Here is a 22773-nt window from a genome sequence, read left to right as displayed (position 1 = left end):
AGATAGATAGATAGATTGTAGATAATATGTTTATTCTGTGGTGAATGTGACATAAAAACCTACCAACTTTGTTCACTACTTATTATTTTTGCGTATTCAGATGTCGACATTATTTTTTTTCTGAAAGCCCATATGGACCACTGAAATATTTCAATTTGCAATTTGGTTGCCCTGTATTACAGGAAACATCATTTTGATTCTTAGTTGCCCCATCGGGCAACACCAATTTATAAGTGGCCTGGGCCACCAGGCACCCACTAATGTCGATGATAGCAATAGCCATAATAAAATGGATGGAATTATATTAATTGAGGTGAGAATTTTGCTCTTTACTTTTTGCAAGATACTTATAGAAACCACTATACTTATCACATGAAAATCGGTTTTGAAATGGCTGAGATGTCGAACAATAAAAGTAAAACAAAGTGATCCAAATAAAAGGTGGGTCCAAATCTTTTGTTAGAATCGCTTTGTTTTGGATATTTCAGCTATTTCAAAACCGATTTTCATGTGATAAATAAACTTTGAAGTCCTCTGAAAATTGTATGCTCTTTCATATTTCAGAAGACTTTTCTCATTATCTTAAAAAAAAAAATGTTGGAAACCTCAAGCCCCAACTCAACTGTACGATCCATTTAAACATTTATTTCAATATACACAGAATGCACGTTTCCATTTAATAAGATACGAAATCACGCATTAAAATTTCACTATGGTATGCTGTCGTTACGCAAATTTTGTCAACACGTCTGTTTCCAACCCTAAGCTTGGTTGTTTACTTTAATAGATGTCAGCTTAACAATATTTTATAGCAAGGAAGAATCTTAAACTCCTTGGAAATATAACATTCATTATAGTATGACAGATTTTATTGAAGGATCTCTTCAATAACTATAGGTTGAAATGGAATTGCAGTCTTACTTTTTCATCATTTTAACGTTAAAGTCTAATTGTAGATAATACCTGCAATATAAAGAACAAAACTCAGTATTGTCTAGCATGGTTAATTAGGTCAGTAACGTTTACTGTCACGACTGTATATTGCCTCTACGTTATCCTGATATTACCGTGGTGTGTTGGGGGGGGGGGGGGCAAGAAGTATGTTCATACTACATTCAAGATCTGGTTTTTAAATCTAGAGATTATGTCATTATTCCGTTCCAGAAGTGACTACGACCATTACAATAATTGAAAGATAATATTTGAACAAAAAACCAAATCCGCATATTTCAAGCGACCCGTTGTCAAGCTCGGACGTCTCCACCTTTTCTTCAAATTTACTCTGTCTTTGTCCGAGTCCCACAAAATGACTACTGTTTGTTTTCAATCCATTTCACTCAAGCCGGGCAGGAAACATCAACCAACGAATTATTTTTCATGCCATTCATCGAAGACTTCGTCCTACGCCCGTGGGCTCTAAAGACCTAAGACCCTTTGCTTGAACGCTGGTATTCAATTCATGTTGGCTGACTCAATGGGAGCTGTAATCCTGTAGTCGTCGAGAAATAGATTTACACGAGTTCTTTTGAAGGCATCCATCAATATTTTCTGATATCACCCAAAGTCGGGAGGCTGTATTCCTGGCAAAATGTTTTTGGACCTGCTTGTCATAACTCTTCTCACTTTTTGCTGTTCTGGTAAGTTTTCTTCTTGATGGGTCTTAGTCTTGAATAGAAAAGAAATATAAGTTTGTTGTGATTACCCAAATGAGTCGGCAAGTTGGCAGCCATTTTTGTTTTGTTTGTTTTTTTGTTGTTGTAAGTTTCGCCATTGACAACACAAATAACCATATCGATGTGTTAATGTGTCAATTAAAATTTCCTTTTTTTTTTACATCGAAGGTGGCATAATGACATTATACAGTTTCTTTATTTCTGCCACGTAGTTGTTGTGTGTTATCTTTTCTTCATGACAATGATGCAGAGTAGTATTATTAGAAGTTTAGAATCCAGGTAAAAAAAAAAAAATGTATGTATGATCCAAACGTTGCGAATATTAGCTCTGTAAATGACTATGTAAGTATTTTGTTGATTTGTTGATTTGTATTGATTTTGAAATGCAGGAATAAAAACTGAACTGAACTGAACTGAAGGTACATATATATATATATATATATATATATATATATATATATATATATATACATATATCAACATTGCTCGCTCATTTCATGTTCACTAGAATGTGAGAAAGAAAAGGGTGAAAGAATGATTTGTTTCGATGAGGATTCTTGATGAGAATCACAAAAAAGAAAGAAAGAACGAAAGAAAGACAGAAAGAGACGAGGGTAGGGTGGCAAACATTTGGTTGCTTTATCTTTGTCTGTTCTGATAATGTACATGACTTCGATTTTTTTTTTCTGTCTGTTTTCTCCCCTCGTCTCCGGCGTAGGCGCTGTGAACGGACAGTGTAAGTTGTTATATTGCTTACTTTCTTATTTTCCTATCTAAGTTTTCCTTCCTATGAATTTTTAGTTCTATCCAACAAATTGAATGTAATATTCTTGCGTTTCTTACGAGATTTCACTACGAGTTTAGATTTTGTAACATGTGCATCTATACAGATCAAACAGTGTATAGTAACAACAATTTGAAGTTTCCATGTATAACGAATGTGTTAAATCAGTCTAGAGCAAGTCATATTTCAATCTTAAAATCAAATCTATTTTGATAAGCAACAAAAGAAACCAAATACAATAATGACAAAACATATCCCCTTTTCAGTTTCTTTCGTAAATTTCTTTTTTTTCTTAGAATACAAAAAAACAACAACAAAACAACAAGAACAGCGTCACGTGACCAAGCAATGCCATGTATAAACCACTGATTGGGCTGCCCTGGTATAAACATATAAACTAGATGAATGGATGTCGTATTTCCCTCGAAGATTATTTGATAAACGATATTCACCGAAATGTAGATTTTGATCCTGCTGAATGTTTTGCCGATACGTAAACACACGCAAGACGTTTTTCCTCAAGTCGAGCAAAGCAGGATTCATTCTATTTAGGAAGGATTGGAGTTTACATTGATCTTCGTGACAAGCAAGTGAAATGGAATCTAATGAGTCTTTTATTTGATTTTTTGATTAAGTACATACCTCAGCCAAGTATAGGAATGTTAATGAAACTATTTTGTAAAACAGCCCTTCGAAAGTAGTAGATGAGAATTGTATTATCAACTAATTCAAACAATGATTACCATTTGATTACACTGTAAAAAGTGCCGTTCTCTTTTTACAAATCAACACTGAACCAAAAACACATGATGATATAAAAACACAAAATTATTTCACCAGAAGTACCATAGTTCTTGGTAAAATCCGGTGTGTTAACGTTTTGTTCCTAATCCAACAAAACGTTCCTTTTCATTAAGTTCATTTTACCCTATGACATGGTAAAACACGGGATGATATAATTGGGATTGCGTCGAGTGTCATTAACTTTTTTACTGTATCACCACAGGTGGCAGCGGTTGTGACCCGGCCAGTATCGCCAGATACCCGACCACGGCTCCTGGCGCCGGGAACGTCTCCTTTAGCTCTCCGGAAGGTTCATGCATCACTGTAGGAGCGCAGGTGACGAGCTCCTGCGATGTGAATTCATTGGGAGCGAGCACTTTCACCTGCTCTGCCACAAACAATTGGAACCCAACTACCATCGTCTGCTTCTGTGCGTATTACCTGTATACCAATAAGATTATCAAATACAAATTATAATACATTGTACATATGTATATTATGAATAGTGAAAACTTTGAGCAAAGCAAATGGTTTTCGAATCGATTCGAATCCCTATGCAAAACCATTTTCGTTGCTCAAAGTTTTCACTATTTATCAGTTGTTTCTGGTCAGTTTTCGCTTTCTTTGTTTCAATATATATATATATATATATATATATATATATATATATATATAAGATTTAACGGACTGAAAACGAAAAAGAAGAAGTGCTTTTAGAAAGGGTGAAAGTGGATGTCCCCTACCCCCTCATAGGCGCTCAGGATTTTTATCATTGGTCGTGTGATCTGTTGCACACTGAATGTAATATTTCTGCCTTTTCTGATTAAACAAGATCATATAATTGTCTCCAAATGTGAGTTTCATGTGGCTGGAAATATGTTTGAGCGTTTTTGTTTGTTTGAGCGTATGTTTGTTCTTGTTTCTTGAGATATGTGAGAATAATAAAAAAAAAATCGTAAGGGCTTGTTGGCATGATAAAGACGACTCAGACATGAGTCTCTCAATCTCAATGCATGCAAGGTTTAGTAGGTAGGTATTCACACATACTAATGTAAACCTAAAGATTTTGCAATCACCTTCTGAAGAGATACATTAGCAAGCTTTTGATCTGCGACACTAACTCTAAGACGACGCAAATTAGGCCAAAAATGGTGTTCTGCGCATGCGCAAGTTAGCTGTTTCTATTGTCCAACCAGTGAGACTACGTCGTCTGAGCTTTCGCGTCGCAGATCAAGAGTTCGCTAATGTCAGGCGGAAAGAAAACGCATTAAACTACTGCAATCACGGCAATACTGCACAAATATGTTTCCAAACGAGTAGTCACAGGTACAAAATTTTAAAAAATACATAGATCATTGGTATGTTGTTTCCGACAGATGATACGGCAGACTGTATTTGATATTGATTGTTAAATCACACTTGCAAATATGTAATGTGAGAATTCGCTATTTTCAAGACAATATATTGTATTCTATGGCCATTTTGCCGTTGATATTCAGGAACGGCTTCCTAGCTGCTCCCCGTACGTAGATCATGAAGTATGTGTTCATCATGTTAGCTTGACACTCCCACGATGGTAATGATCTCCCTCTCTTCTTCCCGACAGCGTTCGAGCAGTGTCCGGAGCCCGACGCACCTGAAAACGGGTACATCAATGGCATGGATTACTCGGTCTACTCAACTATTGAGTATATGTGCAACGAGGGATTCACAGCCGTGGGAGCCACATCAGCCCAGTGTACAGACACGGGCACCTGGAGTCAGCCTCCCCCCACTTGCAGAGGTTCGACCTTAACGTTACTATTAAGAACTATCACAATGAAAATAACAATAGTAATACAAAATTAGCAGAATTTAGTTAATTTAAGGACTCGTAGCTCACGACAAAAGTTGTAATAAGTCTTATCAACACCGTGAAGTAACATGATTTCCATTACAGATTCACTGGTATCATAAAAATCATATTTGAATAATGTTATTTGCTCGAGCATTTTGTGCCGAATGCAAACATATTAATTTGCCGCCAAATATGCAAGTGCAATGATTTCTTTAATCGCCACTTTTCTTAAGGTCATTCATTTTGTTTTGTTTGTTTATTTCTCTTCTAAATGTTTTCGGTTGTTTTTGTTTCGTTCTCGTTTGCAGAGACTTATGAAAGCCATCTTCTCCTTTGAGACAGCACAACTATACACTCATTGAAATTTTCTTGATATCATAATTTGGAAATAGATATTGAACAGCATGTCGTGTTTTTGAAATTAGAATATTTATCCATCTGGAAAAGAATAAGGAATGTACCAACAACTTCATTAAAATGTTTATAACGCAAGTATATATGTTTTCATCATTACACATTCAGTCTTTCGTAACGAACAATGAAATCTTGGTAGCACAAACTGAATGTTTTCCTGTCTCAACTTTGATATTGTGTAATCACCGGTAATGGAAATCTTTTCTTTGAACTTGAGGACTCGATTTTCTAAAGAACAGCAACAAAAACAACACACACAAACACACACACACATACATGCAGAGATACTTATATCGTACTTAATTTGAGTTCCCCCTGCAAGGCAATAGCATTGTGATATTGTCATATAAGCACAATGTTTTATTATGACAAAAGCAAAATGTGTACATTATGAATCATATATGTTGATGACAGTGTATATATATATATATATATATATATATATATATATTGTTTTTCATAAAATTACTAAATTCAAGATAGCAAAACAAACAATGAAATACAAAAACAATCAAAAACTTTGAAATACTTTGTTGTTGCTGATCTATGATGATTTTTGGATATCAGAAATAAAAACCATGATATAAAAAATGCATTATTTTTGTTGAGATTGAAGATGCTTGAGTTGAAAGAAAAAAAGCCTATCAACATGTCAAACATCTTGCGATGTAGAATTCTACTGCTCGAAATATTCTTGAAATAAGATGAAATTCTTGAGTATTTAGCATTATCATGTGATAAAATTTTACGGCGGATATCCATATTCGTAGCCCCTTGCGGACGGCCGCAGACGAACGAAAGCGTGGCGATCGAACCTGATCAAGATTCGTACAACAACGGCGATATTGCAAATTTCGCCTGTCCGGACCTGACCATGGTGGGCGTTTCCACCTCCACTTGCCGAGATGGAGACTGGGAACCATCCCCTCCCTTGTGCTATGGTAGGATGCAGTGATATCATCAGGCGCCAAGTTTCTTGGAGCAGTCTCTTTTCTTTCATCATATCGTCGCTTAATATTGTTCATATTAGTTGTCATCTTGGTTATTGTTTGCTTTGCGGGTTTGCTCGTTTCTTTTCCCCCTGAGTATGAAACAATGAAATACATTTTGTCACATTTCTTGCTTTATTGGAATTTCTATGACTATACTTACTTAATGATCGTTACTATTTTCTTCTTTGCACAAGAAAAAAATTATGATCAATATCTGTAAATGTCTTTGAAACACAGCCTGTGGTCGGCTTGCATTGCTCTGCTATCGCCAAACATCTAACCAAAGATTATAACATCTCTAATGTAACATGTAATATATATATGTAAATGTATATATATATATATATATATATATATATATATATATATAACATATATAATATATATATATATATATATATATATATATATATATATATATATATATATATATATATATATATACATATATAAACGATTTCAGTCGCCTGTCTTACCTACAGAAAGGTGTGTCGTACCCGGAATCACGTTTGCCTCATACTCTGACGCCGCCATATCTGAAGGAGAGACAGTCGATCATGGCTCCGTGGTTCTATTTACTTGCGACATTGGCCGATATACGAACTTCGAAGGCGCTCCAAGCACACAGGGTGAAACCGTGTGCAACAACGGTGTTTGGAGTCTCTCACCCGTTACCTGTTTCGGTAAACTTCACACATTATCCTGCTGTCGAGTCCAAAGCAAATTTACATAGTCCACAACCATTGAATATCACTGATCATAAGAGACTGAAATGTCATTAAAATTGTTACTGCTGACTTTTCTTGATTAGTTATCTAGAAAAACAAAAACGCTATAGACTTAAGAAGGACAAAATCATTGTTGATGTAGCAATTCATTGTTTGGCTTTATGGACATTTTTCTTGGCAAACAATATGTGACCCTGCACCTCAAAACAAACAAAAAGTCGCCAGACATGAATTTTTAGTTAAGACCATATTCTGAAAGAGCAGACTTTAAGCTTTAAAATGATGTATAACTCAAATCAAATGGACTCTCCTAACCTATCTAAATATTGGAAAGAAAGCACAAACTCAGGAAAAGTGTGAACTGAGAAAAGAGGCTCTGAAGTATACAGTGTCTATTCAAGCGCTTAATCTTTACCAATCTGTGCTGGCTGTGCGACGAATGGGACAAAAAACAGGAAGTAAACCACCAGAGTAACAACAATGAAGGGATTATCAGATTAAACTGAAATTAAGCATGCCTCATTAACACATTCTGTCTATAATTAATGCTAACTTTCAAAGCAGTAGCACTATCTTTTCAAAAGTTATTAGAGTTGAAAGTGAAGAGTGTGGACAAGGTTTTTCAGAAAAGAAAAAGGGATTCTACAGACACACCTAATCACACTTTTCTACCAAAAATGTTCGAGATAAACTGCTAAAAAAACACACTTTCCAGCCTGTTTTATGATCCCAAATTGTAGCATTATGTAAAAGAAGACCCGCTCTTTAAGAAAATATGAAAAAGTCAAGTTCGGCTAGGTTGACCCATTTCACTTATTTTCAGTCCTCACGCAAAATCAGTGTGTGCGACTTTATGTTCGTTTTGAGGTGCAAGGTCACATATGATATCATAAGAACAAATCGGTCTATTCGTCGAATACTATTTCACACGCTTCACGCTTCTTTTCCCTTTGGTTGGAAAGATAATGACATATTGAATTCGAACATTCTTAAAATGGTAATTATCAAGGGATGTAGCTTGTATCATTGAAGGAGGGATTAAAGATAATATAAAGTTTTGGTACCTCAAAAGTTTCCCTGAGTTTCTTTGTCTTAGTTTGTGTTTCAGGATAAAGTACCTTTCATATAACTAACACTGTGAGACTTACTCGCCCCAAAGTGCTCCCATGTCTTAGTAATCATGCAATAATGGTTTCGTACCAGAGCAGAGCGGGCTCTGAAAAATTCGAACGAGCCGTTAGTTTGACTCGACGCGGTACCGCGACAATCAATATACACGTATTTTATTGTTTTGTGTTTTTCCTTGATTCTTTGCTTCTAAAATACCCAAATCTCTCACTGGAATGCAGTCTTTAATCACGTGCAGTCTTTGCTGTAGTCCCAAATGTAGAAGCCGAAGAAACTTCAAAGAGACATGATTTCGCTGATATTTCTTTAAGTGTCAAAAGGCACATTTTCACCTCATTCTCAATGAATAAGAATGTCTTGATAATAATTTTTTTTTCGTGATTTCATGAAGAATATCACTGTTGGGAATGGACTTACCTTTCTCTCTGTATTGCATATCTATTGACCGCATTTATATTCCAGGGCATTTTGTTCCTAAGTTTGTGTTTATCTCCAGCTGGAATTTCTTACTTCTTCAGTGATGAATTTCATTTTGGTATAATATGGTGGGACATAGTATACCAGTATATCATTTGAAGTTCTTGTTAGCTTTTATGTCAAATGTGAGATGTCGATGTCCAAAAATTTCAGACGGGACACACAAAAACATACCAACACAATCATTCAATCTCTCCCCCTGTTTTTGTTCTGTTTCTTCACTTTCTCTTGGTCTCAATAGCAAATTGCTCTTTTGGAAATTTGACTCTTCCCTCGAACGCCTACGTTACTCCCGTTAAGCCAACCTATTTCCATGAGGAAGTTATTCCGTTGGCCTGTTCGTCGGGGACCCCGTCGAATCCAAATGCCGAGGTCGAGTGCAATGACGGGCGTTTCTTTGTACCTCCGATGGAATGCATCCCGTTTGGTATAATATATTCGGTTTTGAGCATATAAGCAAAATGAAAAGTAATTATCTCGAAACGTAATATTCTCTTTGTTTTGTTTGTGTGTTCGTTTGTTTGTGTGTTTTGTTTTATTTTGTTTTTTTTTTTTTTTGGGGGGGGGATCTTAAAGTCCCATATCCGTTGAACAATTGTTAACTAAAGTATGAACTGCGAAAAACGCACTTTTGTCATTTGTTATAGTTCGACAAAGTGTGACACACATAACGCGGTACAAAGTCTACCGTCAAATGTATTATGGTTCTTTCTTTGGATATTGAAACTTTTGAAATCAGTCAAAAAAAAAAAAATACGACTGTAATTGAAGGAAGGCAACTGTAAATTATGCGCTCTTATATCACATCAAAAGTACTGTTGATGAATAATCAATTGTCCACTATTCTCTTGTGTTTTTTTTTTCATTAGAATAGTGAGGTTATCAATATTGCATGAATACCGCATCATGATAAAACACGTCTCTTAACACATCAGTGAAAATATGTCAGTTGTTTCTAATCGATGATCAGTAGCTACTCAATGTTGTTTAATATAAACACACACACACACACACACACTTACGTTCAATTAATTTCAATGGGAAGATGTTATAGGAAAAGGTAACAAAAACTTCATAGAATAAATTGATGAGAAAAAAAAAATCGTCTGAATATTATACACCAACGAACTAAAAAAGAAAATCGTTTTTATGACCTTCCTCCAGCTAACTGCGAAAATCCCGGATTTCCCGCTAACGGTCAAGCTCTTGGAAACGACTACGCTCACGGTGCGGTGGTCGAATTTCGCTGCAATGATAACTACACGATGACAGGAAATTCAAATATCACGTGTTTCAATGGCTCTTGGAGCTCAGAACTCCCCAGGTGTCGAGGTGCGCATTGCGTCTTTCTCATAATAGTATTGTTTTGCTTTGGATATTGTGTAACGGTGCTCTGTGGTATAATGGGTAAGACTCCTGACTCCCGTTCGGAGGACCCGCCCAGTGCTTACGTCCTTGGACAAGATGTTTTTACCCACTATGTCCCTCTCGACCCAGGTGTATAAATGGGTACGTAGTAACTCTGGGGTAACAATAATAGCAGGGTCCTCTGGTAGAGCAGTGGCAACACTGAAGAGGCTACCCTGGGTAAATAAGACCTTGTTATTATTATCATTATTATTATTATTATTATTATTATTATTATTATTATTATTATTATTATTATTATTATTGTTATTATTATTATTATTATTATTATTATTATTATCATTATTATTATTATTATTATTATTATCATTATTGCTATTATTATTATTATTATTATTATCATTACTATTATTATTATTATCATTATTATTATAACGGTGTGTGCATGTGACAATCAATCAATTTAATAAATTTGCTATATTTTATTTTTGCTTTATGTCGCGGACCACATTATCTCTTTATGGTCACCAAAATGTCAGATTTAAAAAGTTTAGTGTCCCCACAGAACGGGCGAACAGACAAAAGCGTTAGTGTCGAATTTCTTCATAAAAGTATTGGCAATCCATAAAGCTGATTTTTGACGATGCATTAGAACTTGTCTTTAAAATAACACCAATTTCCACTTTTCACCATTGTTTCCCTGAAAGTAATTTACTGATATTAGTAAGTGTGTGATTTGTCAGAGACTTTATTGCAAGGCAATGTATCTAGGGAAAACGGTTGCGAAAAAAAGAAAAACAAAGATATGAAGTAAACATTTGAGACTTGTATATCGTAATCAACATTTCCTCTACAGCGAACTGCCGGAACCCGGGATCTCCGGAAAATGGCGAGCTGATAGGAGACAACTTTAACCACGGGGCTGAGGTGGAGTTCCGCTGCGCTGGCAACTACACATTAACAGGCGATGCCAGCATCAACTGTGAGGACGGTGCATGGAGCGGTAACGTGCCAACCTGCTCAAACGGTAACTCTTCCATCGTTTGTTTTGATTCTCATGTCTCATACATTTTATCACTCATCTGTGATGGGTGGGAAAACATAACTATAACTGACTGAATTCTGGCTATGTTGGTAGCATCCATGTATATTGACCCTATAAAAAAAAGAGTGTAGATGCAATGAGAGATCCGTAAAGATCATCATATCCTTCGTCCTGGCAACCGAAATGTTGCCAAAACATCACTTGAAATCAAGTTGGGTTTGTTTAATCAACAGTGGAGTTTGAGGTAAAGCTAGGATAGTACTAAATGCAAAGGACATATTCTTTTAGTTATCAATAGAAATAATAAATCACTAAAAACTACTTTTGTTGGAGCCCCCACCCCGCATAAGTATTATTCCTAATTCGGAAGGTTTTAGTTTGATATATTGTGTTATTGATTTTAACAGAAAAGTATGCATTAGCGTTGTTTGCTTTGAATTTGTCTTGGGATCTTAAATACATTTGATGCTGACAAAAGAAAATCATTATCAACTGCGTTCTATACGATGTTGCCTTATTTCTTCTTTCTTTGAGCAAGTGTTCTTTGAGTGTTCCGGCCATTTGTAAATGGTGTATGGTTTTAAAAACGTCCTTATAAAATTCATTTGAAATGCATGCATATCAGTTGTGCATAAGTGGCTGATTGTCTAACCATACCTGTACTCAGCGGCGTACCGTGGGTCAAGACATTGGGGGGGGGGGGCACCTCATGGCAGCAACATCAGAATTGCATAACGTAACAATTAAATGCGAGCGAGCGGAGCGAGCGAGCTTGAAAGTTTTGACGTTTTACAGTCCCCAAACTGCCGTTTGTAGCTATGTATAATGATATATGTATGTATGTATGTATATACATATATATATATATATATATATATATATATATATATTTGCTTTGGAAATTAAGGGGGTTGCACCGGGCGCATCTGCTGGCAGTTGCTGGCAGTAACATCACGAGAATGGCATAACGATTAAATGCGAGCGAGCGAAGCGAGCGAGCTTGAAAATTTTGACATTTTACAGTCCAAAAACTGTCGTTTGTAGCTACATATATATTTTTTTCGCTTTGGAGGGAGGGGGCGCCCGGTGCGCCCCCTGGATCCGCCACTGGTAGTCAAGGGTGTCGGTTTATGTTCATGATTGGGGGATGTATGACCAGTGAGGGGGCGTCGAAGTGACCAAGCGGGAGAAGGATGTCCAAAATCTGCACTTTATATAGAGCATCCCCTAATTTGTTTGTGTTTGTGAGTGAGTGTGTTTCATATAGATGGAAAAGTTAGGAAATAGCCAAGGTCAAGTCTTATTATTGGCAATGGAAGGCATTTTAATATAGACTAGTATGTAAAGCAACACTGCAAAATCAATGATCAGGCTTTGATAGCAAATGTGTACAACCTATCTAACATCACATTGCGCAACATTGCAGCGACTCTTTTTGCCATTCCGATGTACTGAGTACACTGCGCACATCCTGCTTGTATTCAAAATGCCAACCAGGAATCACACTGAATCACAATCTTTTGTCGTCTCTGGGCTTTTTGAACAATGTTTCACTATAATACCTCTTTAATTATATGGTTAAAAGAAATCTTAGAAAAATATCTTTTTTCTTGATCATCCTTTCATGTCGATTTCAAAAGCAGTTTACTAACCCTTGAATTACCATTTTGGTAGGGTTTTTTTTTCTTTTTTTTTCCCCCTTTTTTTTTTTACCAGCGGATTGGGGGGCACGTGCCCCCCCCCCATGCCCCCCCCCCGTAGTTACGCCACTGCCTGTACTATTACTAGTACCTGTCTCCTTCCATTCATTTATCTGTTTCATTATGTTTATTTTCCTATCTGCATGATTTGTCTACTTATCCATGAAATATTCATCTGCCTATTTTCATGCCTCATATCTATTTGCTTTCTCATCTACTTTCATCATCAAATCCCTATATCTATATGCATTCACTCTATTCTGTCTATCCATCAAACTGTTCATTTTGCTCTCTTCATCCGTCAATTCGTCTATATCTTATCATCTGTTCAGTCATAATGCATTCTCTGTCTGTCTTGCACATCGTTGATTCAATTTTTCTGAATTTATTCCTCCTCATGTATGTCTCTCCGTGTGTGTGTCTGTCTATCTGTCTCTCTCTTTACCAGGAGATTGTGAGAATCCTGGTTCACCGACCAACGGCGAAATGCTCGGAAACAACTTTAACAACGGCGCTGACGTTGAGTTTCGCTGCAACGATAACTACACTCTCACGGGGAATTCCCGTATCACCTGCGTCGAGGGCGAGTGGAACGGGCAGGTTCCGATGTGTACAGGTATGATAGGCCTGTATAAATTATTATCATTGTATTGAGGTGAGAAGAGAAAAAGGCAGCTTGGCGAGCTCAAAGAAGTTGCCTTCTCACTTTGATGCTTTGTACTCGTATCTTGGGGGTCTTATTTTGCTTATAGTCTTTAGTATTATTTGCGAGGTTTCTTTTTCTTTAATATCCTATTTATGTACTTTAATAAACAATACATTTCATAGATTTCCGATTCCTCTAATTAACTAACAGACCGTTAGTACCCATCTCACTGTTGTTATTAATTGCAGACTCTTGTCTGTCTACAGACTGAAACAAAATGCTTTGATCCTAGTTACTCACTGAATTTCATACCATTTGACTGCGTTTCTCCTTGCAGCAAATGGGGCTGCCCCTTCAAATGCAAGCGCCAGGCTGGAGTGTCTTAGTGATTCTATTCGGGTCACAGTGGACCGCTCTACGCTCCCCAACCTCGGCGACGATTTTCTTATCTTTGATGGCGACCGAAACTGCACGGGCGAACTTATAGGAAACGATCTGGTATTTGTAACCAGGTTTGACCAGTGTGGAACCATCTGGGAGGTAATCTATTGTAGACTTGAGAAGATCAATTACATCACATCGAACCTGTTTTTGGTATAATTGCATCAAAATAGTGCTTGAAAGTAATACGTAGACCAAACTCTAAGATCCCATCTATTTGCCATTCCGACTAAGAGCAGTTCATGTTTTCACACGAATTTCTTTATACGAATGTCTGATGCAATCATATCATTAAGTTATTGCCATCATAACCTATATACGACATTGAGAAAGCAAGCAATCACTGTGTCAACGTCTGTAGGCAACAGTTCAATCAGAGCGTTTTCTGTGGGACGCTTTTTCCTCATCCTGTCTTGCATGTTTCGTAGGTGGAGGGGGATTTCGACGTCTACACGAATCGCATCACCAACGGAGCTAACGGCGGCGCTGTCATCTCCCGGCAGCTGACCGTCTCTTTCCCGATCCGTTGCTACTATGAACGTGATAGGCGCATTGGAAACACTTACTCAGTCGGGGGCAGCGCACAGTTAGTCCAGCAATCGCTTGTCGACAGCGGGGAGTACGATCTACAAATTTCCATGTACGCCGACAGCAACTACAGCACCAGGATCATGCCAGGCACAGGTGACATACCCGTCAATGAAAGAGTGTATTTCGCCATTGAGCTCGAGCGTAGCCTCGACCGCCGAGTCGTCATCCAATCGTGCTGGACCACACCGTCGAACGACCCCAACGATCCCGTCAGATACAACCTCATCACCGAAAGGTGAGTCTTGGCATTCTCTTAAGTGAAAAAAAAAAAACCTACTTTTTGTCCGTCAAAAGTAGCATTACGGTATTTTAAAATGTTATGTCCACTTTTTCATCTCTGATGTTTTATTTCTTGTCCATTATATTGCATTTTATCGGAGGCAGAGATAACAGAGCTATATAATAAAAAAAAAGTAATAACCTTCGGTTTCAAACGGTAGTTCAGTATTGCCGATTCTTCCTAAACTGTTCTATCCCAGCTGGTCTCTATACAGTGCAATGTGGGAAAAAGGAATAACTCACTATTGTTAGCTTTTACACAGGCAAAGACAGCTTTATGGTCGTTACATGCCATACATACTCAGTATTATCTTCTGTATGTAAGAGTCTGGGGTGGAAAAGGTGGCCATAACTCTGAACTTGTATAAGTAGGTTCTGTCTTTGATCCTTCCTCACTTTGTCCTCTTGCCTCACGTGTAAATTCACGTACATTACAATATGTATCCATCCATTTGAATAAATGTTCTTTCATTAAGCACTGACCTCGGCAGAGACGACCTGGTTACTATCATAAGCCGCGATCACACTGGAAAAAAAAAAAAAAAAAAAAAAAACTTCGAGATCTTTAAAATCGCGATCTATATAGACTTCGCGATCTTTTGCCAATCTCAACTGAATGCGACCGCGGCTATTTATTTTACACTCTTATTGCACCTAGTTCTATCATCTAGTGCTTCTGAATGCCTCGGTTTACATATTTACTTGTTTACTTGTGTAGATGTGACCTCGAACAGACTGTGCAACTGGCTGATCTGGGCTCTCAAACCCGAGTGGGATTTAGTCTTGCAGTGTTTACTTTCCTCAATGGAAATGAAGTAAGTTTGTCTTCTTCATTGTTACTTACTCTCTCTCGGTCTCTCGGTCTCTCTCTCTCCTTTGTTCGCCTTTCATTCATATAATTTTTTTTTTTGTTCTCCCATTGTCATAGAGGATCACAACACATATAGAACACACACACACACACAACACACACACAAAAAGAGATAAAAATAACTTGATTGGCTTATAATGGGCTAAGCGCCATGTCAACCATTTAAAAAAAAAAGGCCGTCCTCAGACAGAGGAAAATGAAAATTTCCAATCATATCCAGCTGTTTACATAACAAGGAATGTTATGATTAAAAGTATGCAATATTTTCTTCTCATTATTTTCTCTCTTTTTTTTTTTTTTTTTTTTTTTTTGCTGTTTTGGTCGCAAATATTTCAACTTACGGAGAATGGAGTTCATTAGTTTTATGATCAACTCTTTTATACAAGAAATGATGCTTATTATCTGATATTAACAGGAACGTCACTGTAATAAGTATACTGACGAGATAGAGCTGGTGATGAAGATATCAAGACAATTAAAAATAAAAGAAAAAACAAAATCCGGCTAGATTAAGAAGTGGCAGGTTTTAAAAAGATAGACAGACCAGTAATGCTTTGCGTTGCTCATCTTTTCAGATCTACATGTATTGCTCTGTAGCCGTTTGTATGGAAAGTGACACAGATGGGGAGTGCGCTGCCTGTGATGGGAACCGAATGAGGCGTGGTACCTCCGTCCACGGGCATCCCGCTCGGCTGCAGAACCTATCCGTAGGCCCCGTGCGATGGGTACGACAAACCACACACGACGAAGGAGCTGAGATAGACATGGCCGTAAAAGCTGCCGGTATGTACCACATGAATTGTTGTTGTTGTATTTGTTGTTGTTGTTGTTGTTGTTTTTTTTTTTGGTTGTTGTTGTTGTTGGTTTTTTTTTCTGTGATCCAGTTTCTACGGTTGAATAGCACGCATTTAACAAAAGGCCGATCCGTTGTCTCGGAATAAACGGGTAGCTAAAACTTGGAGATTAAAAAAAAAAAAAATGGTCAAAGTTAGACTTCTGAAGATAGCGAGTGCATGACTGTGGGTTTGTCATTGATTTGTGCTTCTACTTTGTTGAAAACATGTTAGTGAAATATTGGACTCGAAACAAAAACAAGTTAAGCGATATTGAACAAATTGTTATATTTTGAAATCTCGAGACCACTTGTTTGACCAAAAGTCGGTTAACACTCTTTCCCGAAGAAATCAATAGCCATTTGCTTATGTTATTGTATATGTGTGTCATCTTTAATCTGCGAAATCACCGCGAAGTATACGTGTTTTTCTTTATATGTACCATCTCAACCCTTTCTCAAACTGGCAAAAGATCGCGACGTTTGGTCCATTCGTACGCGCGCAAGAAAGTGTGCGCCGTCCGATGGCTAGTGATTATGCCGTAACAATGCACATCTGTACATGACAATGGTCTCGCGCTTCGGAGAGACCGCCCACAAACAGATCGAGAAGTTTCGCGAGAAGTTTCGCGGGAAGTTTGCGGTCACACTGGCAAAACTTCGAGATCTTAAACTTCGCGATCTTAAACTTCGCGATCTTTTGCCAGTCTGACCGCGCCTAATGAGTCAAAGGCGCACAAGTTTCACACACAACCCTATGGACAGGAAATTAATGTGGCACGCAGGGGGTTAACGAACTGTACAGCGCAGAAGTAACAGTGATATATACACAAGAAATAGGCGCTGTCATACTTTTTGATTGATTGATCAGGTTTATTGCCATCCAAAAAACACACAGACGGGTGAAAAGTCCGAAGACTTATAATTCCCGTTTACAAAACAAATTATACACAAATACGTGAAGATATCTTTTACAATATACAATGCAAAGAATATTATTATCACAAAACAAAGACTGAAATGGGAAACAATCGTTACCAAAAAGACTGGCAAAAGATCGCGAAGTTTAAGATAGCGATCTAGCGATTTTAAGATCTCGAAATTTTGCCATCGTGACCGCAAACTTCCCGTGAAACTTCCCGCGAAACTTCTCGTTCTGTTTGAGGGCGGTGTCTCCCAAGCGCGAGGCCATTGTCATGTACAGATGTGCTTTGTTACGTCACAATCACTAACTATCGGACGGCGCACTCTTTCTTGCGCGCGTACGAATGGCCCAAATTTCGTGATCTTAAACTTCTCGATATTTTGCCAGTCTGTCCGCGCATATTCAATAACAAGAATTAAAGTCTAATGTCGAGGGTGGTTACAAAGAAGTGTCCACATAATATTGGTCAAAATTATCATCAGAGCTTTCATTTTCGCTTTTGTGTTGACTTCCGATGTAATCTTATAAAGATGCTCTTTTCAGGTGATCAATTTTTGTTCAGCAAAAAGAAAAAGGCGAGTTCTATGCTTACAAGGTTTAAAGTCATATTGCAAGGGCATTAATACGGAAAAGCAAAATGGATCTGAAAAGAGAAAAAAACAAAACAAAACAGGGATTTGATTGTCAAATACTTCCGTTTCATTAACTTCAGATATTCATGGCTGTACTTTTTCTTCCCATTTCTTTACAATTGTACGCCGACATGATCTGTCCAGGCGTGTTTGTTTGTTTTATGTGAGTGTGCTTACTGTTTCAAGCATGTTCTGAAATGAAAAATATACTAAAGTCTTCACTGCGGTGAGACATCATTTTCTGTTTGTAGCATTTTTTTAAACATTAAAACTAGTTCCATTATAATAATTTTATAACGTCAAGTAAACGAAGTATGATGTTCATTGCTCTTTACAGATGGAGATGCAAACGTAAAAAACAACGCAAGACCTTGGATGATAGCTGTCGTTGCCATGGCTACTGTCATCGTCGTACTCGTGGTTACCAATCTGATGACAGCCAGGAATCGACGACCGAGTGCGAGATTCAACTGACTTGTCCAGATATGTGCACGATGGTACTGATCATATGCGCCTGAAATAGCTGTCTATAACCTGCTGCTGAAATATATCATTACAATGTTTTATTTAGCAGTTGGTACTCTATCGTGTTCAAAATGTTTGTCAGTTCCTAGTTTTCATCAGGGTCATGTTACAAATATTTTTCTCCTTTTTTTAAATCAAGTACTTAGAACACGATTGCCATGTTGCTGGAGTCTTCAAGGAATTATAATCAGCTAAGATACGATAAATCCATGTATTCATTTTGTTTTAACTTAGTCTTCTCTTATAGTCTTGTAAAATTCTTTCTTTTCGTATTAGTATCTTTAACTGTCGATGCGTGGAAAAAGACAATGGCTCGACTGGACAATGGCTTAGCGAGAAAATTGGGCGTTTTGTATTATACAAATCATAACAATGTCATTGGAGTATTGCACATTGTGAGCAACGAGTGAATTATGATCATTCCTCTCAGAATGAGATCATACTATATAGTTCTATATTTAGCTAAAGGAAGCTACTTTAAAGAAACCTTCATGAATTCTGATGTCATTTTGGAAAGACTGATTAATGTCTTTCCAAAACTTATCAGGCTTGAGTAAAAACAAACAGAGCCGATCAAAATGTTTATTTTCATACGATATGCTTATCAACTTCAGATTCCGTTTTTTTTTTTCTTCTGCATCAAATCAGCAACCAACTATTAACATGAACACTACATCTAAGTGCGTCTGTAAACTCGTTGAATTTGGATATTGATAACAAATGCCGTCTTCTAATTGGTTGAGGGTATCCTAGCATGCTGCTGCTTCATGTACTGTGACATGAAAGTAATACACCATTAAAGCCCTTTGAACAAAGAACAAACACAACCACATCAACATCAAGAACAACAACAGCAGTAACGGAAACAACAACGACAACATCAATAACACATAAAGAAAATGGACAACCATCCTCGTTATGAAATGTCTTTTTTCTGTAGTGGTCGGGGAACGAAAGTAATCGATTTGTGTGTTTTTTCAGTCGGCGTTACCTTGCCTTTATTGAATAAAAGTAGAATGTTGTCGTGCGCAACCTGGACAACTAGACGAGTGGTTTGTTTGTCCTCTTGTGTGTTATTTCTATGGTGAGCTGAATGCGGAGATGGTGAAGGAGACCAAACTGTACTATGTGCATTAACGCGCTTCTTTTGTCTATTCTTATGTTACAGAACATGCAATGGTCTGAGATATATTGTAATAAAACATAGCAGCATACACCCAGCTATCATCCACGTAAGAAATTATAATTACCTATTTTCGTGTGCATGCCGACGATTCATTACAAAAGAAGAAAAGAACTACACTGCAAGCTAGCTCTGCTTTATCTGAATGAAGAATGATACATGAAAAGAAGGCAAAGCAAAGTGCAATAAAATGAAATAAAACTTAATTTTTTGAGAATTTGAACTAAATCAAGAACACAGTTCTAAAGTAAGTATGTTATCTCACCTCTACGTTGTCATGAGAGAAAGAAACTTTATTACATGGGTGATGATTTCATCTATCCAAGTTGTAATTTGACTGCCTGGAAATCTTCACAACGTTACCTTTAAATGTGTTCATCAAGCGGATGACAATACACTGAATTGTAATCCTAAAATTTAAAATTGTTAAGATTCATTGAAAGGAATTTTCATTTCTAATTTCGCCACTATTTTCAATCTGATTATGTAGAGACCATGGAGTGAGCTCTAGGAGTCTTTAAAGGATAATAATCAAGTTTCTCTAGAGATTGTGTCGTCAGAGAAACCTTTATCTTTAGCATTCCTTCTTGGTCTACACCCTCAGCCTAACGCAGATTGAAAGATGTATAAAATTGAACAAATTATATTTATAGTCTATTGTGAGTTAAAATACAAAGTCTCTATACTACATATCACCGAGTAAGTGGAGCGATTTTTTATGGATTCACCATTGTGGAGAATATTGAGTAAAACATCAATAAAAAGCCATAGCATTTAATTCATCCGGTATCTGTGTCGTGAAAATGTGTGTTTTCTTCGGTTAGATAAGCGTTTCTCTCCTACAAACTACAATATTTTCAGCTCACCTGATCCAAAAACAAATTGGAGTTCTATTTTCACATTTTCAGCTTCTTCCTTCAAACACCTGGTAGATTTGTACCTAGCGTGGCAGGTACATATAGCATCACAAGGGTGATAGTATTTTTGTTTCTATTTTTTTAATGGACACTACCCATCACGTGGGGGGGGGGGTGGGGAGGCGGCACCCCCATATCAAAGAATCTTGGAAACCTTTCTCTTGAGCCAAAAGGAGTAGAGCTTAGATAGTACAAGATAGTTCATTAGTTTTATATTTGGTTGGAGGGGGGGGGGGGAGATCAAGTTTGGATCCACTTTTTACGTTTTCACCTTCGTCTTGAATATGCATGGTCAAATTTCGAACGAGAAAATATGTCATATATATTGTACATATAGACACCTTGCCCCACTTTAGGATCCCAGGGGTCCCCAGAATCCTCAAATTTGATAATCTTGAGAACAAAAATCTTCCATACAAAATCACAAATACTCTAAGTGTTATAAATAAAATGTATTGTACTAAATGTATATCTATTTTGTTCATGGCAGATCCAGAAGGGACCATTTATCTCTGTGATCAAATTTCGGGCTTACGTTTTTTTTTTTTTTTTTTTTTTAATCTTCTTGTTGAAAACGTAGAGTCAACTTTTCTATTAACTTGAAAGGCATTTTTGTGAGTGTGATACAATATGAAAAACAATAAACACTATGCCTTTTTAATGGTTCTCAACTATCCTCAAATTCGATTGCTATATTCTTCTTGGGTTATAATCTGCAAGAATGTGAGGAAGGTGAACTTGCCAAAGTTCCTGTGTTTCTTTTTTTTTTCTGTGTGGCCAATATGGTTTCCAGATTTGTTAAAAAAAAACCCAAAGAACCCGTTATTGAGATTGACAATTGGTGGAAAAGTATGTTGTTTTACAAGTCACTGTGTAAGTGTATTTCTAAAGCAATGTACTCATAACAGGAACGTTGGTAACAATCTTAATACGGATAATCGTGATAACAATACAGCGTTTTCAAGTGAACACACAAGTAACAGTCCAGTGAGCACGAGTGAGTTCAAGGAGAGCTCCAGATCATTTTTTTTAATCATTTTTGCCTAGATGAACATCTATAAATTATTTGTATCGGTTATACTGAGTGCAGAGTTTCAGAATTTATACTGATTGGAATGAGTAATAAGAATCTTTTCATAAAGTTCATAACAAATCACAGTGAACAAGGATGATGCCGTAGCAGCTTCACATAGAAATTCATGATTGAGCGTTCAAGGATGCAAAACAAAAGAAGAAAGCATGCGTAAAATCTATACCGGTTTAAGCAACTGGTATTGCAACGGAATAATACATCGCTCCATTATTGGAATATGAGAGTCCCCTATATAAGTCATCATCCTTGTTCACTGTATTGCGTTCTTTTTTTCAGAGAATTGCTTTATACTGTCAATAAATTCCACAAATTTATACATTGCCTTATCGATTAAATGAACTACATAATGTGAAATAATGTAGATTGTTTGAAATGCTCCAGGCGTATTTGAACAAAAAAAAAAAAAATGCAAGCTTGCACATGTACGACGGCAACTGTCCCTGCATGTCTACATGCAATAGATTATTGGAACATAGAGCTGTCTGGGGCAAATTATTTGCATAGGGTCCCATTTTTTTTCTCTCTCTCTTCTTTCGTTCTTTAAAACAACAACACAGAGCTTTTGGTAAGGCCTACTCGAATTGGAGACCTGTCTATAGAAAGACTGTGTTCATAACCACTCACTAAGTTACAATCTACCTTTTGTGTTATAATCATGCTATGCATTAATTATTATGTCATGCATACAGTGCAGTTCCTTACAGGTAATGGCCTCCACATGGGTGAGTATAGTCGTTATCTCAGTGAGATAATGATCAGTCACGGATGTTTAAGCAAGACAAATTTACCTAGTTCTCTGCTGATGAAAACATACACAAGTGGAATACATACCACAAACCCTATGTGTCTATGAAAATAAACATTTTACCCCCTAATTATTTCCCTTGCTAACAAAACGGCACTTAATTC

At 37.0% G+C, this 22773-nt stretch overlaps 2 protein-coding genes across 2 annotated transcripts in view; both read left to right on the top strand.

Moving 5' to 3' along the window:
• The first annotated feature begins 1588 nt into the window (after positions 1-1588).
• LOC140230311 (CUB and sushi domain-containing protein 3-like) lies at positions 1589-18620 on the top strand. Its single transcript, XM_072310463.1, has 15 exons — positions 1589-1637; positions 2392-2409; positions 3464-3670; positions 4847-5023; positions 6262-6432; positions 6966-7166; positions 9058-9243; positions 9981-10148; positions 11041-11211; positions 13378-13545; positions 13913-14115; positions 14445-14842; positions 15605-15701; positions 16333-16540; positions 18484-18620. The coding sequence occupies exons 1-15, from the start codon at positions 1589-1591 to the stop codon at positions 18618-18620; spliced, it is 2559 nt and encodes an 852-aa protein (XP_072166564.1).
• A 3962-nt stretch (positions 18621-22582) lies between these two features.
• Positions 22583-22773, top strand: part of LOC140231228 (sushi, von Willebrand factor type A, EGF and pentraxin domain-containing protein 1-like) — an 83119-nt gene continuing 82928 nt past the window's right edge. Inside the window, exon 1 of the mRNA XM_072311374.1 lies at positions 22583-22586. Within this exon, the coding sequence (XP_072167475.1) occupies positions 22583-22586 (4 nt within the window). The remainder of the gene's footprint in view (positions 22587-22773) is intronic.

This window comes from Diadema setosum, chromosome 7 (assembly GCF_964275005.1).
Source record: "Diadema setosum chromosome 7, eeDiaSeto1, whole genome shotgun sequence".
Lineage (NCBI taxonomy): Eukaryota > Metazoa > Echinodermata > Echinoidea > Diadematoida > Diadematidae > Diadema > Diadema setosum.
The sequence above is the reverse complement of the archived record's forward strand: the minus strand, read 5'-3'. Positions and strand labels throughout refer to the sequence as shown.